Source organism: Diadema antillarum, unplaced genomic scaffold (assembly GCF_040938485.1).
Source record: "Diadema antillarum isolate AM-2024a unplaced genomic scaffold, OU_Dant_1.0 seq00002331_RagTag, whole genome shotgun sequence".
Taxonomy (NCBI): Eukaryota; Metazoa; Echinodermata; class Echinoidea; order Diadematoida; family Diadematidae; genus Diadema; species Diadema antillarum.
Genome location: NW_027272949.1, coordinates 5,352 through 24,895, shown reverse-complemented (window position 1 = coordinate 24,895; position 19,544 = coordinate 5,352). Strand labels below are relative to the sequence as shown.

At 39.7% G+C, this 19,544-nt stretch overlaps 1 protein-coding gene and 1 non-coding gene across 2 annotated transcripts; one reads left to right on the top strand and one right to left on the bottom strand.

Annotated features, from left to right (window-relative positions):
• Positions 1 to 1,422: 1,422 nt before the first annotated feature.
• On the top strand, positions 1,423 to 18,788 carry LOC139714588 (dihydrolipoyllysine-residue acetyltransferase component of pyruvate dehydrogenase complex-like; the record flags this gene model as incomplete). The annotated part of the gene is made up of 12 exons (XM_071626277.1): positions 1,423 to 1,547; positions 3,275 to 3,354; positions 3,843 to 3,925; positions 4,600 to 4,740; positions 5,619 to 5,719; positions 7,274 to 7,289; positions 7,456 to 7,674; positions 9,155 to 9,292; positions 10,544 to 10,629; positions 12,134 to 12,271; positions 14,316 to 14,397; positions 18,717 to 18,788. Coding segments are annotated over exons 1-12 (1,281 nt in total), but the record flags the coding sequence as incomplete, so codon positions are not given.
• Trnat-ggu (transfer RNA threonine (anticodon GGU)) lies at positions 17,140 to 17,212 on the bottom strand. The gene has a single exon. It is a non-coding gene; the product is annotated as a tRNA-Thr (tRNA).
• Positions 18,789 to 19,544: the final 756 nt, after the last annotated feature.

Below are 19,544 nucleotides of genomic sequence, written 5' to 3'. Positions count from 1 at the left end.
GTGGTAATGTCCTGTGGTGATCCCAGAGTACCACACGAGCCTGTGACACAGTACCACACAGTTCCTGTGTTAACATATATTTGTGTGGTACATTGTGTGGTACCAACCAGTACCACAGGGAGTACCACATGAGCCTGTAAAACAGTACCACACAGTTCCTGTGGTAACATTTATTTATGTGGTACATTGTGTGGTACTGACGAGTACTACAGGGAGTACCCTTCAAGCCTGTGGTACAGTACCACACAGTTCCTGTGGTAACATTACAAGTGTGTGGTACATTGTGTGGTACCAACAAGTACCACAGGGAGTACCACAGGACTTTTTTGTTAGGGAAAGTACAAAGCAAGTACACATACAAGATGCACGAAGCAAGTGTACAACACTGGACACTGAAAATGGCAATACAGAGTAGGCAACAGTATCAAGATACAAAATTCATCTGCTTAAATATACAGGTAACTTACCAACAAATTGACTAGAAATGGTCTAGCAAGATCCTTGACACAAACAGAATACAATATAAACAACCATACTGCAAAAATGCAGCATAAACCAGGTAAAAGAGACAATATAATCAGAGTCCTAAATGAGTGGGGCTACCTATGGAGGCGCACACCAAAAATTATTTCAGCTGGATCAAAACTACACGTATTTTGGGGGCATTTTTCAAGGAACTTTTTCAAATTCAATAACTTATGTTACCTCACTGACCTTGCGTGTCTTGATAGTGAATAATTCCCTTTGAGGAAACCACGAGACTGAAAAAACAAACAAACAAAAAACTGTAGGTACATACAGACTAACACAATACACAACCATGATCCACGATCTTAAATTATCTTGAATCATGTTTGAAGAATAAAAAATTATGTTTTTGAGGTAAAAATAGTACCAGTGGTGCATATATTATAGTATCTTGGCGCACAGTTTACGACCAACAAGGGTGCCTTCAGTGCGCTGAATGCAATGAAGGATGCACTTCTCTGCAAAAGCTCAGAAGATGGTTAGATGTTGACATAGGGAGGGAAAGGGAGAGGGAGGAGTGGGGACGGTGATCATGTTACTCCTTTTTCGTATCCCATACCGACATTCAATCAAGCCAATCAAAATCCATCTGACTATCTAGATAGTCGTTGTGATGACTGTTTATATTGCTCTATTTCACTCCAAACCTACACCAATCAAGAACAAAAAAAAAAAAAGAAAGACAGAGAGAACGAAGAAGAAATATAAGAAGTCATAGTCTATGTATATGCTTGCCGCATAGTCATAATGCTTTGAGACGGAAGAGAGAGAGAGAGCCCAGACACCAAACACGAACGACATCCCACGATAGAGGGTAAAGGTCATCCGGCACGATCCGATCCGATCGAGGATCTTTTCATCCAGGTTAACCCGGGTAGGGTAACACCGGCGAGAATGCAGAGAAGTTCTTCCATATTTCGATGTCTCCTTCGAGCTCGATCTTTCTCGAGCTCGACCAAAGCCTGGAATGTTGGAACATGTTCATACAGGACTTTGAGGCTCATAAATCAAGCTGAAAGGTTGGTGTCATGTCGTCTGAAATTGCATGTGGATCAAAGGCACTAAACCTCAGTCGGTGCAAGTTATCATTGTCCCATACATAGCAAATAATGTAGTGTGTTTTGTAAGACTTGTTGATCTGTCACGTTTACTGAACGTGATCAATGCACCGTTGAGAAATATGATACGGCCAGAGACAAGACCTTACGTAAGCATGAGAGGAATTATTCTTCAAACTTATACATCTCATGAATTATCATCATATGCGTGTAGTCTGTAGTTCTCATGATTTAAGTTACACCTAAATTTACAGAGACTCCAACCCCAATCACCCTCTGATCTGGAGATTCTCCCTCCCGAAACCCCTAGCAAACGGGAGACTCCAAGTTGATGTGTGCGAAGCGCAAAGTTCCTATTGCTATAGGGTTCTAGATGTTCTCTGCTGCTATCTAAGGCTCAGTTTTTCAACATACGATCGCAATAAGTAAGAAATCCTTTCCACCGGAAGACACAGAGCCACTTTGCCCAGGGCGGGAGAAATCAAATCTCAAGTGGGAGAACGGGAGATTTTGTAAAACTGGGCTTTCAGCATGTTCAGCGGGAGATCTCCCGTCGAAAACGGGAGAGTTGGAGTCTCTGAATTTATTTTTACAGTGCTTTCTAAATTTTAACTAGGTCTAGGCTGGCTAGCTAGGCTAGGGTCTACAATAATTCTCCAATTACTTGTTCATCCAGCTCAAGTAAAGTTTGTAACGCAAACTCACACTCAGTCACACAGCCTTGCCCTTGTCGCTGTAATTTACGCAAGTTTCTTTTGATAGATCCACATCATGCATCAGTGTATACATGTAGAGATGTATGTGTATCTAACTATCTATGTTACACTTCAAATACACTAACAGTGTAGCATCCAGTCCAGATAATTCCTACATTAATGTCTTATCTTCATCTGTCATGTCTGTGTGTTCCTGGTTATTGGTTGCTCCACCCCACCCCTGCCCTCCCTCCTGGCTCCTGCACTGAGTCCTGGTTAGCTAGTGGAGTTCCTAAAAAAGACCCAGCAAGTCCTTGGCTTTAACTGACATTGTGATTGTGATTTGTGGTAGGCCTACAGAGAATTTCGAGAAAATTAAAAAAGACATCCTGTTAGCTGTTATAACCAAGAACATTGACATTTTTCAGTTATCAGAATAATGATGGAGTCTTTATTGAATGCAAAACAGTCATTTGAATCATTATCTACATTCTACTTTGCATTGTTGATTTAAAAGGGATGTACGCACAATATTAAGGTCAGCTCCACGGGAGAATTTGTAAATGTATTGTAAATCAAATTTTCACCGTGCTCTTCCTGCCAGTAATGACTTGTGACATATTTGACCTCAATGTCTATAGTGATGAATCTCCACCCATTGCATGCAGACCTGTCAAATTTTTACTACCTGATTCTGAAAGTGATTTTCTGAAAACTCAAATTTCTTGTTGAGAAGATTTATAAACTTCTTGGTTTAGGCATTATGGTCCATTGGGATGAATGTGATGTGACACACAAGTACTTGTATAATTCCCTGACATTCTTATACTATACTTACATATCTTTATGGTATCATACTATACCTCCCTATAAACTTTAAATGTATGAATGTTAGCAGGTTTTGTATAGCTACATGTATTCTTGGCTGTATAAAGTTCAATATGTGCACATTTACCTTATCGTGTATTCAATGTTATTTTGTCCATCCTGCAGATGTCTCCACAGCTCAACTCTGAGCAAGCCTCGGCTTCTGTACCAGCTGAGAAACCCTTGCAGATTCTTCTCATCAGAAGGTACATTGTAGTGTGTCATGTTAGGTCAACAGGTGTTAGCAGTTTAAATTTTCAGTGATTATTGTTGTTTTCACAACTCTGGGAATGATTTGTTCTGCACATGTTTTATGTTACGAATGATCATGATTGTAGCAGAACATAATGCAACACCATTTGTAATTTACTTTTATAATTTTTGAATGAAGTTGAGGTATATTTTTTTTTAGATTTGAATTCTTTAGAAAGTACAAATGTGTAAGTATGAGATTTGAATTTCAACTGACAAATAATATTGAAAATGGAAACTGCAGTGCAGTCTTGAGTCAGAGTTAAAATCTAGCCAGTTATTTTTTTAACCTTGTGTGTTTGTGAATGTCACAAATGACAGCATTTTTATAGGTCATAATTATTCACCAGTCCTTTAAGACAAACAGTGCTGAAAATGTTCACACCATGAAAAGTGTCCGCTTACTGTGTATGAAAACTTGTGGTATTTTCATACCTTACAGATCTGCCAGCCCATTTCAAAATCACTCTCCCAGCTCTCTCACCAACCATGGAAGTGGGAAGTGTCGTCAGATGGGAAAAACAGGTAAATTCTTGATCTACCTTCCTCCTACAATTCTTTACTTTACTGGGGAGATGCCATTTACACCATCTTCATACAGTCTGTGCCCTAGAAATTTCATACTGTGTAATTTATATTTATCCATCACAAAGTGAACCAACTCCATGTACAATCAATATAATGTTATGAAACACATCAAGATAATAATACATCATGTACTGTACAATGTTCTCTTAAAGGTATGCACTTAGAATCTAATCATGTAAGATGTTCTTCCATTGAGCAAATTAACTGGACTAAAGTTTGCAGAGCCAGTGGCTGAAATTTTAAAAATTAATAAATAAATGAAACACTCTATACCCTCAATTTTCATGTGACTGCAATTTCTACTGCATTTCAAGAATTAAGATATGCAAACAATAATTATGACAATTTTTCAAATGTACAAATGAAATATCATTTAACTCTTTATGCACCACATTGACATGCCCGACTTGGTCATAGACTTCATGGTCCACCCCGAGTGACTAGCAATAGTCAGCAAATGGTATCAACTGCCCATAATGTGCCTTTAAGAAAAAGAAAGTAACAGTATCAATGTATACATGAATTGGCATTTCACCCCAAAGATAGAAAATGCCATAGACAGCACCACAGGTGAACCAAATCTTCCTGACTTTCCTTGATACAATTCAAAGGTTGGAGACAAGATACAAGACGGTGACTTGCTATGTGAGATTGAGACGGACAAAGCGACAATGGGATTTGAGGCATCGGAAGAGGGGTATCTGGCCAAGATCTTTGTGGACGAGGGTGCCAAGGATGTCCCCGTCGGAAGGGTAATCAAGACTGTTTTCTTCCAACCAGAAGGCAGATGCTTCCCATAAGTCTGTGTTTCTTTTCATAGCTAATAATGATTTGTAAACTGAGTGTTTGGTACTTAGTTGTGTTTTACCATTTCTCTTGCACAGTCATTTAAAGGTTTATAGTTTTTCAAGCTCAATCATGACTGAGCTGAGTCTGTATATCAAATTTAAGAAACGATCACCTAGGCACCGTTTCATGAAAGTTGCTAGCCCTGACAAGTTGTCGGTCTCTGACAATCACCATATTATGAAACAGTCAGTGACCAGAGCTTCTCACCCTATCACAACCAAGAATTTTACTGAAATTTTCAGAGACTGACAACTTGTCATAGGATCAGGACTGACGATTTGAAACGGTGCCCTGAAAGTTATATAATGTAACAAAGGGCTGTGCTCCATTTGTGTTTTGTGTTAACATCCTCTTTACTGTATCGAAGCACTCTGTTGTATGCAAACTGACCAGTTTAACTCTCATGTTTTGGTTTTGCTCGTCATTAAACCTTGAAAAGAAAAAAAAAACCCACTAGATATCATCTCTTGGTTGACAAGACCTCATATCTCAATAAGCATTTATTTAGAAACTTCCTATATCTTAGTTTTTCATATGAAAAATACTAATTTGAGTATCAAAACATTATAATCTTTAATGTCATCCAAAACAATGTTTCTGCATTATCTGACATCAACAATGATGTTATTTTGCAAAATAAACAAATTTTTTTTTTTTTTGGCTCTCCTGAAAATTAATGATTTTCAAGATACTAGGTCTTGTCACCCTAGAGACGATAGATTGATTATGTGATGCCAATTACTATTATTATTGTAAAGATGTGTGTGTTTGTGCTTTTTAGCTGCTTTGTATCATGGCCGAGGAAGAATCGGATGTGGCGGCGTTCAAGGATTTTGAGGATCTTGGAGTGATAGAGGACCCTCCGTCTCCACCCAGCCCAGTGCATCAAGAGACGGTAAGTTCCTCCACCACAACACCATACATGTACATAGTTTCTTTCTCCAGGGCAACTGTGGACAACAACCTATGGACATGTGACCCAGACTGGTCCTGTGGGATAGTCCTTTGTGGTGTGTACTGGTATGAGAGAGATTTCATCTAACATACAATTGCATATGTGACCCTGCATCACAAAACCAGCAAAAAGTTGCCAGACATGGATTTTCAGTCAAGGGGCAGATTCTGAAAGAGCAGACTCTAAGCTTTAAAATGATGTATAACTCAACTCAAATGGACTCCCCTAACCTAGCTGAATACAGGAAAGAAAGTACACACTCTGGAAAAGTGTGAACTGAAAAAAAGAGGCTCTGAAGTACAGGGTCTATTCAAGTGCTTAATTTTTACCAAGCCGCGCTAGCTGCGTGATGAAAGGGACAAAACTACAGGATGTGAACCACAGGAGCAACAACAATGAAGGGATTATCAGATTAAGCTGAAATTTGGCACACTTCATTAACACATTCTGTCCATGATTAATACCAACTTTCAAAGCAGTAGTATTATCCATTCAAAAGTTGTTAGACTTGAAAGTGAAGAGTATGCAACGGATTTCAAGAAGTGAAAAGGGGGTCTCTAAGACATACCTTATCATTCTACTCTCCCCCAAAAAAGAGTTGTAGAAAAACTGCTGAAAACACACTTTTCCATTCATGTTATGATCCCAAACTAAAGAGTAATGTAGATGAAGGAAAACTCTTTCAGAAAATATGAAAAACTCAACATTGACTCGGTTGAGACGCTGTTTTCCCACAACGGCAAGGAGACTTGCTTCTTAAATTCTTTCGTTTCTAAAGTAATGCAAAATTATAGCTATGTCATGCTTTGGAGTACAGTTGTTGTCATTCTAGATGTACATGTATGTTAATGCAGAGACTCCAACCCAAAACACCTTCTGATCTGGAGATTCTCCCGCCTGAAACCCCTAGCAAACGGGAGACTCCAAGTTAATGTGTGCGAAGTGCGAAGTTCCTAGGGCACTAGATGCTCTCTGGTGCTATCTAAGGCTTATTTTTTTCAACATACAATAAGTAAGAAATCCTCTCCAACGGGAGACACAGAGCCAAGGCGGGAGAAATTAAATCTCAAGTGGGAGAACGGGAGATTTTGCAAAAATGGGTTTTCAGCGGGAGATCTCCCGTCGAAAACGGGAGAGTTGGAGTCTCTGTTAATGTCACATGGAAGACAGTTCTTTGCCACCCAGATGATAAATTGATATTTGATGTGCCATATTTAACTCAAACTGTCACTGATAAGTGATCTTTAAATGGTTTAATCTGTTGCAGAAGAGTTACTGTGTGAAATTCATTTTTGTCAAGCTGCAGTAAGTATCCTTTATTTCAAACTGATGCAGTTCCAACTCTCAACAATACTGTTACCCCCAAAATAATTTGTTTTATCCTCTCAATTATTCCACTAATGTACAAGATTAAAATAGAATAATTTGATAAAAATTACATTTACAAGGAAAAACAATAAAAGTGATCTGATTAAAACAAGCCTTCAATTTCCACCAGTTCCAGTAACTGTTACAAATACAGCAATTCATTCATACTTGTCCTAGACAAGCAAGCAAATGAAGATACTCTCAGTTTATTTAATCTCTTTTTATCTTGTTGAGAATATTGAAAAGTATGCCATGTCCTGCCCTATGACCTTACAACCTTTACATTCTCTCCTAGGCCTCTCAAGCAGCCCCAGCCCCACCTCCACCCAGGCCCACGCCACCCCCGGCCCCTGCTGCTCCCACCCCACCACCAGCGGCCCCAGCTCCAACCTCACCCCCTCCGCCACAGCCCCCTAGGGTAGGGGTGGTCCCCCCAGCCTCGGGACCCCAGGGGAGAGTCTTTGCAAGCCCTCTGGCAAGGAAGATGGCAGCAGAGAGAGGCATTGAGCTTGGTGTAAGTATTAACCCTCACTGTGCCATGTTTATCAATGAGCATGTCATCTAGCCATTTTCATGCAATTACTATGAAGCCGGTAGCAAGCATTATGCTTTAACCCATTGAGGACGGGCTGATTTTGCTACAAAATGCATTTCCCGTAGACCCCTGCCCGAGTAATACTCGGGACTCGTCCTCAATGAGTTAAGTTGTGCACACCCATAGAATGGAATATGAAAAGGTTATTGCTATGATTTTGCTTAAGATATTATCATTTTGTTGTGTATGGTACTGCTTCTGTAGTGTTTACGTGAAAATGTTCTCGATGGGAGAACATGCCAAATAAACCACTAATCACATGATCATAGTAATCCAGTCAGTAGTGAGCATCTGCCTAAGTCAAAGAATGTAAATAGTATTAACCTGTTGGAGACGAGTCCCAAGAATACTCAGACAGGTGTCTATGGGAAATGAGTGTTAAAGCAAAATCAGTTCGTCCTCAATGGGTTCAGACTTGGTGCACCAAGGCGATACCTCCTTCATCAGTAGCTTGAAAATTGTTACCCGTAGCTGCCTGCAGATGGCTGTGTTTCTTGAATCACTATTTGGCCATGAGCACATTAAGTAGAGCTACTTTGTTGAATTTTGTGCTGATTTTGCTCATGAAGATGAAAAGCGTGTACTATCAGTAACAATAAATGTGATAAATATGTTTAGTCTCTCTTTGCTCGACATCAAGGCAAGTTCACCAAAAGGATGATACTCATCAATCCATTTCTCTATGCATCAGGATTTAGCAGAATGCAAGCAAAGTGCTGATCTTGCTGCAAAGCTCAAAACAAACAGAATGTTCTAATGATAATGGTGAAGTTATTGTACATTGATAAACCAGGGCTCCACACTAACTTTATTTTTTTTGTGGCCCGATGGGGCCACCAAAATCATCAATTTCAAATTTTTGGTGGCCAGAGAGAAAAATTTGGTGGCCCGAAAAAAAACATTAAAAAACATTAACTCACTGCATGCATTTATGCATTTCTGGCGCAAAAAGTTACAAATTTATTGACATACTTTTAAAAAAATTTTGGTGGCCCGAGGCGAGCCACCAAATTTGCCCTTTTTAAAAATTTGGTGGCCCGACTTTCATTTTTGGTGGCCCCGGGCCGCTGGGCCACTGTTAGTGTCGAGCCCTGGATAAACTGCCTCACACTTGTCTTTGTTTCTAAGCAGTTTATTAATCAATACAGTGTTCAGATGTGCAGAGTGTCAAGTAGGGCCCCCCAAAAAAGAGATTTTGAGCTTATGAGGAAGTTATTGTACATTGATGAATACCTCATACTGTGTTTCCAAGCACTTAATTAATTGATACAGTGTTCAAATGTGGAAAGAAAATAGTGCAAATAAGAGAGAGAGAAAAAAAGGGTTTACAGCATAGACTTCACCAAAGAAAATAATATAAACTGAAGTTTTATGTTTGAATTCTCTGTGTCTTGAGCAGCTCGTCCAAGGAACAGGCCCTGGTGGTCGTATCGTGAAGGCTGACATCGAGGCTTATGTACCAGGTGTTGCCGTGGCGATGCCTGGCGCACCAGTGGCTGCTGCTTTTACCGACATACCAGTTGATGCACTTAGGATGGTAAAGAAGCTGTTGTAATGTGCATGCCTTTTCTCCTTTCCCAGATTATATACTGACCCAGTGAATATCATCATGTTTATAACAACTCATAAAAGTTCTCAACAAGGTGTATTAGGACCGCATTTCATGAAGAGATTTTTCAAGTATTTTGGAGCCAGGATAATTGCAGTCAGTGTGGATACAGTTGCCATGACGACATATGATAATGCCCCAAACTGATTAGTTGATTCCATGCTGCTCCCATGGCAGGGGACACTAAACTAAGGAGGGGGGGGGGGGGGGGTGAGAGGTGAGAAGCTGCAGCCCCCCTATTTTGGTCTTTAAAAGAGATAATCGGGGAAAAATCTCAACACATAGTTTTTTTTTTCTGAAGGTGTTGTCTTTAGTAACTTCCTGTTTTGAGCGTGCCCTTGATCCTTGCCCCACCCCATGCCCACAGCCCCTCCACTAAGAAGAAGGAAAAAAAAGTTCCACAACTCGTGCATGGTACAAGTGTACCTGCAGGTATAGTAGTTTGGGGTCTTGTTTGTTTGTTTGTTTGTTTGTTTGTTTGTTTGTTGTGTGTTGTTTTTTTTTTTTGGTTGGGGGGGGGGGGGAGGTACCCTTCATCCCTGCCCCACTCGGTGGTTGCAGCCTTTCCAGTTTAAAAAATGTTCCCCAACCCGTGCATGGTACCTGCGGTGTTGTAGGTTTGCAATAGTTTTTTATTGAGCCAGCAGCCTTTTTCGCAGCATGAAACTTCTGCAAATTGCCTTCTATGAAAAATATTTGAGTATTCGACGTGTACTGGATTCTGTTGTGCATTTTACTATCATGAATTGTGGCTTCTCGTAAAATTAATTTTGTGAAAGTTTCATGCACACAAAAATTTCTTGTTCCACAGTAACAAAACTCTCCAGCATACCAGTTTTAGAATTGTGCTGTCACTATCGAGAAGTCTATAGACAAAGTCACCATGCTAATGATTTGCTTAGTGAATGACTTGTTCTCACACTACTGGCTAGTAATGTGGTTAGTTCTGTTTCTCACAGATTTTTACTGTTTCTCACAGATTTTTACTGTTTTCAAGCATGCAGCGTTTACTCAGTTTTCGACCAAAACGTGTTCATACCTTTGTATTCACACAAATCAAAAGTTCAGGTAGCATGTAGGACTGACTACACAGTTTCAATCTTTCACTCTCTGGAAACATTGTTAAACAGCGCCCTCTACCATCATCAGATAGTAAACTCTCTCTCATTCTGTCTCCAGGAGCAAGCCAATGCTGCCATCTACTCCAAGCAGACCATCCCACACTACTATCTCATGGCCGACATTGATGTCGCTGCCGTGCTTAGGTAAGAAATCCTCAAAGAATCTGCTGAACAATCCATTGTATGCCATTATAGGAATGGCCAGGTATTTTGAAAGTGTTTTGTTTTGTTCTGGGTTTTTTTTTTGCCCACTGTATGCAGATCATTTGAAGTATATTTCACTCATCAAGAGTATTGAAAGATGTGGCAAGGAAAATACATGATCATGTTTTAAAGTATTTGTTATTGTGACATACAGTACTTTATGGCATGACAGAAATCTATAATGCATAAGTAGCATGATTACCAAAAATCCTGTGGTCGGAAAGTACAACTCCACTCCATATTCAAGTTAACTTTTATAAATAAAGTTAACTTGATAGAAGGGAGTGATAGAAGTTTCAGCAAAATCAGATCCAAGATGAAAAAGTGATTGAATTTTAGATTTCCACACATTTCCGTGAATCAGTGATATTAGTAACTGTAGCATTCTTAGTTTTATAATCAAGCGTCACACTTAAATCAGACGAGTAACTACTGCAGAGCAATCTCGTGGTGTATGCTTTGTATTTCATTGGAGCCTCTGTATCCAACTCCTTCAGCCCATAATATGCATTTGATCAGCCCCAAAATACAGTAGAATGATTGACATATAAGCCATAACAAAGACCTGGCTCGTGGGTTGAAAAGTACAACAAGGTGGTCATATTACTTTCTGACTGGGGTATGTTTATTCTTAGTGTTATATGTTTCCTGAAAATGTTTTGACTATGGTTTGGCCACCAACTTCCTTTGGCCTAGTTGAGCTTGTCAATCAAGACGCTATAGTGACAACCACAGATACAAATTTTAGCAGTTGATGATGTCATGGACCCACAAGTCTCCCATTGACGGCCACAGACACTTTACAGGGCATTCAGACGCAAAAAATTTATACTAAAACGGTATAGCTATACTAAAACGGTATAGCTATACGATGAATTTTTATATGTCTGAACGCTGACTAACGAAATGACGTACAATGTATAACGAAACGACGTATAGCGAAACGACGGTCAGAGCATCGTTTCGAACTAGAACTCGATAACGAATCAGCATTCCGTGTGCGTCTGAACGTATGGCGACCATAGAACGGTATAACTGGGCGGGGCTTAATGGGAGAGCGCACGAAAGGTGACCACACAGCTGTCACTCACGACTATATTTAAACAGCATGCGCAGTGGGAAACTGCACATCTATACGACGTTTCCCAGAGCGGTCGAAATTAGTGTCTGAACGGTCTGTCGGCTATACGATGATTCTTTATACGTCGTTTCGTTATCAAGTTTTGGTATAAAATGGCATGCGTCTGAAAAGGGGGTAAGTCTGTTTTTTTTTTTTTTTTTTTAAAAACCAAACCACACAAATATCTTTGTCCATGAAAAGAGTACTATTGTAGTTGAAAGTTGCATTTAGTGTTCTTTTGATTGATTTGATTTGATTTGATTTGATTTGATTTGATTTGATTTGACAGAATTGACTCTTACCATTGTCTCCTTTCTGTATTAGATTACAAGGGAATCTAAATGAAATGGTGGGTGAGGATAATCAAATCACCCTCAATGAATTCATCATCAAAGCTGCTTCCCTCGCCTGTATGAAGATACCAGACGCAAACTCAGCGTGGTTTGGTGACAAGATCAGACAGTAAGTCTTATTAACTCTTAAAATGTGACCCGCTACAACAAAAAGGTCCTAAAGTCGTGCACGGTCGAAGCTGTGAAAATCGAGTTTGAAGTCAAAGCATTAGAATTGGTCAAAACTTACGATTTTCTGATTTTGATATATTATTGGAGTCTAACATGTCTTCTATCATCTGTCGAAATTTTGAAGCAAAATGATCAAAGGAAAGACCAAAAAATAGCGTTTTTCTGAGCCATGTTTTTTTGCGTTTCAACGAAGCAGAAACTGGTTCGAAAATTTGGATTGAGCGCCACAGATAGGTTCCGCCCCTAACAACGACCAGAGTGATCTCATTGGTCAGTTTGCTGCTTGCTGCTAACTGAAGCGTGAAGCTCGCACACTGCCCAGTCGACTGGTGCATGCGGGCGGGGTGCGCTATGCTCAGCCGCTTCTTACATCGTGGTCACTGATTGGTTGGTGAGGAGACCGCCGACACTGATGTGCTTGAATGAATTCTTCGGGGGTTGCTAGGGCTTACCTTCTATTGTCCAGAGGTGAAAACTGACTTGCGTGTCCCTTGATCGTGATTGCGTCGAAAGGAAGACTTTTAGGGCGCTTTTCTCGAAACAGTGATTTTCCAGACGTCTCGACATGCTCTCATTTAAACATCGATATCTCCACAGCAGATTATTTTTATAAAATGTGTTATATATCAATTTAAAGCAGAAAGATTAGGGGATTATATCATGCAATTTTCAAATAATCGACCTCCCCCGACTTTAGGATCATTTTGTTGTAGGGGGTCACAAATTATTGTGCAACATTAGTGTGCCACTTTATTCTGAGACAGCAAAGTAGTCATACTTTGGGGAAAACATTCTGTTTTTCAAATCTATGTAGCTTTTATAGATTTTTGTTACCCTGGACATGTAATGAGCAAAGTTGTAGAAAAATGCCAAGCTTTGCTGTGATGTATATTAAAATTGTATGACAAATCTGTGATTGTTTTTCTTTCAAATGACCGGTAACTACATTATTGTCCAGGCATGACTTTTGCACGCAAAAACAGTGACAAAAACCAGTCAGGATGTCTCACCTCCCTGCAGAAACTTACAATTGACTAGCAAATCCAGTAGGGAACACCGCTTGATAGTCAATCACCACATAAAATGCAAGGTACATGGGACAGGAATAGAATTAAAAAAAAAAAAAAAAAAAAAAAAAAAAAATGCTTTCATTATATTGTGGCATTTGGCAATTTGTAGATCAGTTTGTGTGGGTTTGTGCATTTTAGCAGAATGTGCACACCGTTGACGTAGTCAGGCGTGTGAATGTGGCACATAAAGAGTTTAAGAACCGCTTGAAAAAATTCCGCAATCTCATTGGTTGAGAGCTGTGAATGACGTTTTACTGGCTGCATGTTCAATGTAAGAAAAAAAAATGATATGAAATATTAAGAACTACAACTTTTCCCTCAAAATTTTTGATGTCTTGATGTTGTCACTATATAATAGAAATAAAAAATCCATATGAAATTATTAAAAATGTACCATCTGATACATTTGTTAATTCAAGCATTTGTTTATACTTTGGTTTTTTTTTTTTTAACAACAAATATTCGCTATTCAAAATGATTTTGTTTCAGCCCAGGCAGGTTAATGAGGTGAACTGATAATAAAGACACATATTCTGAAAATAATGATAATAATGCTAAGAATATTAATAACAATAGTAAAAGCAGTAATAATGATAATCATAGTTAAGTAAATAACTTAAGATTTCAGTGAAAAAATTGTGGAATTATGTTGTGTGATAAAAGGAAAAAAGAGTTAATCTTACAATTCATGTAGCATTGAAATTAGAGATGAAAAAGCATGTATGTAGAATGTACGTGCTGACAAATCAAAGTCTGTAAATGTAAACATCATTCAGTAAATGGGCTGCCTTGCATTGTATAGACACAGACAAGAATGATATATTACATGTAATTTAGTTCATCAGTTCTGTCCCTACTATGGTTATGTAACATGATCTTCTTGTTCCTCAATGCTTTCTTGTGTATTGACAGATACCACAATGTTGACGTCAATATCGCAGTCACCTCAGACTTTGGTACAGTGACTCCAGTAGTGCATGCAGCAAACACAAAGGTAAAGAAACTATTTGTGACCGGCCACAACGGTTTCAGGCAAAAGGCGGGAATTTTGAAAATTCATTTTTTCAGTGAATCACATTGCCCATTTCCTAAGCTTTGCATTGATATAAAACACTTGTATTCTTCGGCACCATAAGTGGGCATAGAAAGAGAAATAAAATGCACTTTTTAAGTTGTTAGCCTCACAAAATTGCGAGAAAACAGGCTTTGAAGATTCACCTCTTTCTCAAAGACTATGTCCGAGCGCGATGCGAGGGGAGAATCACCCATCTGTACGATGGTGCCAATTGATGTTAAGCTCCGCCTCTAGCAAGCACATCGCCTTCTGATTGGCTCACTGAGAGAGTCAAATTTCCCGGGCACCTTCCTCGGAGCTCAGCGTATGGAGCCGAAAAACAATGCGTTTCGCTCAGGTTTGTTTACAGTACGTCTTTCAAGATGGCGAATACGATAATTGCACGTACAGCTGTATGGTGTACATGTACATGTGTATTTGGTGCACGCATTACGCAATGGCATCCACACGCCATGACCGTGTGCATGTAACAGGAGCGGTGGCGAATCCACACATTTCCAAATCGCGTTTTCATTGTGGTTGATTTGTCTATATCATTGGCAACCCTTTTGAAGGCAGAAAATTGCCTGTGCTGGCAAGGGTCACGCTTCCTGTTTGTGTTACTTTTACAAGACACGCATATGTTGCTTTGTTCGGTGGTGCTAATTAAATTAAAACAAACAAACAAACAAACAAACAAACTCGACTCGTTAGTTTGGTGCAATCTTGACGTGTAGTATTTGAATATAATTAGTCACATGTGACCGCTCCTTTCCTCTCATCTACCTTCATGCTGTCATAATTTCTACTACATGTACAAGTAGACAAGTTTGAGAATATCTAGTTTTCTTTTCACACCGTTATGTCATGCTACATGATTTTTGTTTCACTTCCGTTGTCGAACATTGCGGTAGAATAGTTTGGATAGAAAGCCAAACGAAGAGCACGCACTACAGAGCGAGCGTATTTACCAGTATAGCAAGAACAATGGAGCATGTAATCATGCACGCGTGGACAAAGCATTCCCCAAACGCTGCAACTGGTGTCTCGAAAGCCGAATTATGTAAATGTATGCGACGCACCAGCCAATCGCATGCGAGACCCCGCGCCGTAGCAACGCTGGGGATATTGGCGCGGAGTTCGAAAGAAGCTCGAAACTGACGAGTGCGATCCAACATAGGGTGCTTAAAATTCCATTTTCGATAGGAAAAACTTAGTCTTATGCTATGAAATTTAGTGTAGATGTAGAAAACATATCAAAGATTCGATTTCTGCAAAAAACCTAAATCGACAAAAATAATGGTCAAAATCTTTGTACCCCGCTCAGGAGGGAATTTGCTCTTGCGACTTTTGCCTGAAACCGTTGTCGCGGGTCACATTTACTCCCACACCCCTTGGGGTCTAGAGGCAGACCCCTGGACCACAGCTACTACGTACATTCCATGCCCTTGATGTTTTATGCGTAGAGACTCTTGAAATAGCTTAAATGTGACCCGCTACAACAAAAGGATCCTAAAGTCGCTGACGGCTGAGCCGAGAAAATCGAGTTTGAAGTCACATCATCAAAATTGGTCAAAATGATCAGATTTCTGTTTTTGGTGAAATTTTGTAGTAGAATGATTTGTCTATCATCTGCCGAAATTTTGGAGCTAAATGATCAAAGGAAGGGCAAGAAATCAGCGTTTTTCTTGGCCATGTTTTTCCGATTTTCAACGTAACAGAAATGTGTCAGAAGATTTGGATTTAGCGCCGGAAACTAGACTCCACCCCCAGCAACGAGGGAGTGATCTTATTGGTCAGTGCGTGGCAACCTGATTACTGATTGGTCGTGCGTAGACCGCTGGTGCTAAGCTTGAATGAACATCGCGGCGGTCGCTAGGAGCATACCTTCTATTGTCAAGCGGTGAAAACTGTCTCACCTCCGCTTGATCATGATAGCGTTGGAAGGAAAACTTTGAAGGCGTTTTTCTCGAAACCCTGATTTCCTGAACCACTTGACATGCGCTAATAAAATCATCGATATCTCCGCAAGTGAACTTTTATGAGTTTAGCTATACATGAAATTAAAGTAGAAGAGTAAGGGATTAATGTCATGCCATGTTCAGAAAATTGTCCTCCCCGACTTTCGGATCCTTTTGTTATAGCGGGACACAAATAGCCAAGCTTTTTAATCAGCATGTAAGCCATCCAAGCTTGACCGATTGTACGTAGTTGTCGTGTTGAATACACGTAGCATCACACTGTGGTGTTGGTACCAGGTGACATGGTATTTGCTCCCGTGATAATTGCTCTCGTCTCATTTTCTCCAGGGACTTTGGGTTAGGGTTAGTGTTGTGATAGGGCTTTAGGTTTAGTTTGATGTGTGGATTAGGATTAGGGTTAAGGTTATGTTTGTGGGTTGAATTTATGATTGGCTTTGATAGCATGCCGAAATTTCATGGGAGCAATTGTAGCAGTAACCTGAGCAAATGTCATGGAACCAGTGTAGCAATGTGCCTCAGCCCCACTGGAAGACCAAGGTGACACAATAGGGATCAGGGAGATTATTATTCAAATTCATGAAATTCTTCCGTGGAGATGCTTTCATTGCAACTGATTGACAAATTGCTTTGCATTGACGTAAATAGGCACTGAATTGATCAGTGTTTTAGTAGTAGCCATGATAAAAAATCATGGGCGTACAAACTCGAGCGGGACTCGAACCCACGACCTCCTGATCACCGGACAGGCGTCATCTCCACTAGACCACCGAGCTTTCGCCCGACAACAAGTGTAGGTTCTAATCCTTAATCAATCAATCAATCAATCAATCAACTGATCAATTCAGTGCCTATTTACGTCGATGCAGGGCAATTTGTCAATCAGTTGCAATGAAAGCATCTCCACGGAAGAATTTCATGAATTTGAATAAATACGCAGTACCCGCTGCATGCTACAAGGATTAGAACCTACACTTGCTGTCGGGCGAAAGCTCGATGATCTAGTGGAGATGACGTCTGTCCAGTGATCAGGAGGTCGTGGGTTCAAGTCCTGCTCGAGTATGTATGCCCATGATTTTTTATCATGGCTACTATTAAAACACTGTTCAATTCAGTGCCTATTTACGTCGATGCAGGGCAATTTGTCAATCAGTTGCAGGGAGATTATTGCTGTGAGGGTGACAAAACCTCATATCTTAAAAATATCAAATGTTCAGATGAGCGAAAAAACATGGCAGCCAAAGCACTGTAACAAATGGGATCGCCCTTCTTTTGACGTGCCATATGGTGGCTTCATTTTTGGGGTTGAGACATATAGAATTTGGACAGGATATCACTCAAACTGATTACTGTAAAAGTGGAAATTTTCGCGGTGTTGAAATTTTCGCGCATTTCGTGCAACCAGAAACTAGCGCGAAAATAAAAGCATGCGAATATTTTTGTTTGCCATTTGTTCCTGTGCCTGATGTCTTGATTCCGCGGAATTATAAACACGCGAAACTCTTCTGACACGGCCAAGCGCGAAAAATTAGTCGCGCGAAAATATCCACTTTTACAGTATCTGGCAGTTAATCTCCCCCCAAAAATGATTTTTGCCAAAATTTGAGAAACAGGGTTTTGTCACCCCAGCGATGTTATGTAATTTCTATTGAGTGACAGTTAGTTTTCAGATATCCATGTTTTGGGGGCAGAAAGCACTCTTGTGTTCTTGCCATTAGGTGCACAAAGTAAGGTTAGGATTATAAAGGGATCGTATAGTTTTGGTTGAGACCTATAACTTCACTCAGGTTTCTAACATTTTTGGTGAGATAATGAGAAGTCTCTTATGAAATATGTGAGAGCATGTAATTTCAAGAGGAATTCAACGTATATTTGATGAAAATTGATTTTGAAATGGCCTAGATGCCCAAAACAGAGCGACCCTGATAAGTCCCACCTTTTGTTGCGATAACTTTGTTTTATATCACTTTTGGATGTCTCATCCATTCCCAAACCGATTTTAATCAAATAAACATTTAATTCCTCTATGAATGGTACGCTCTTTTATACTATTTCATAAGTGGTTACTTGGTATCTCGCAAAAAGTTAAAAGCCCAATCCTCATCTCCACCAATACTATACCATCCCTTTAAAAAAGAAAGATTTTGTGAAGATTGGTACGGCAGTCAATGGAGGACTGGGAGTGGACTTTTCCTGATTGCTTCATCCAAATCGTGGTAGCTTAGATGTGGAAGGTTACTGGGCATTTGTTACTCTCTGCTCTCTTTTTCCACTTACCAGGGTCTTGAGGCTATACGACAAGAAGTGAATTACCTGACTGCCATGGTCCAAGACGGCAAAATTCAACCTCAGGTATGGCCAGTAAACTGATTCCCATTTTATGTAAAAAACAAATGTTGTGTGTTAATGTTGTGTCTTAATTCATCCTTCTAAGTAAAACTTTCTGTTTTCATGACCAAAGCAAACCCCAACAAAACTTATGAAAAAAAAACACATCAAACCAAACAGACAAACAAACAAACAAATGAACCAACAACAATGTAACGGCATAGTTTTAACAATTTCCACTGTCTATTGAAGAATTATACGATAAAACAAGGAATGTTCACATGCATTTTAATTTCGCGAATTTCGTGAGAGCCAAGAGTTGCCAAATTAACATGCACACGAAATTGCTAGTGGCAATTTACGAAAAAGGCCATTGGCTCCAATTCGCGAAAATTTCATGCTGCGAATATAACATGTTTTACAGTATGCATGGGACAGGGAATGTTGAAAGCAATATAGTTGCACGTTTTTAATCTTATTGCTGGATTTACAGAGTGCTATAGGAGCCAGAAAATTTTGACAGTGCAAAGTTATCTAAATTTATGTCTTGGTATTAGTTTTCAGCTGTATAGAGAGCTTAGAATATTGCGTTCCTTCCCACATGTGTACATATGTAGTTCTGTTTGTGCAGTGGCAGATCCGGGTGGACAACACCCCCTTTAATTTTTTTTTGAAATACCAAAAGTATGCATAAAATCACACGATGACCAACATAAATAAAAAAAAAATATATCCCTACCATAGGAAGGCAGACACTCCCCTCCCACACCCCCCTGCTCC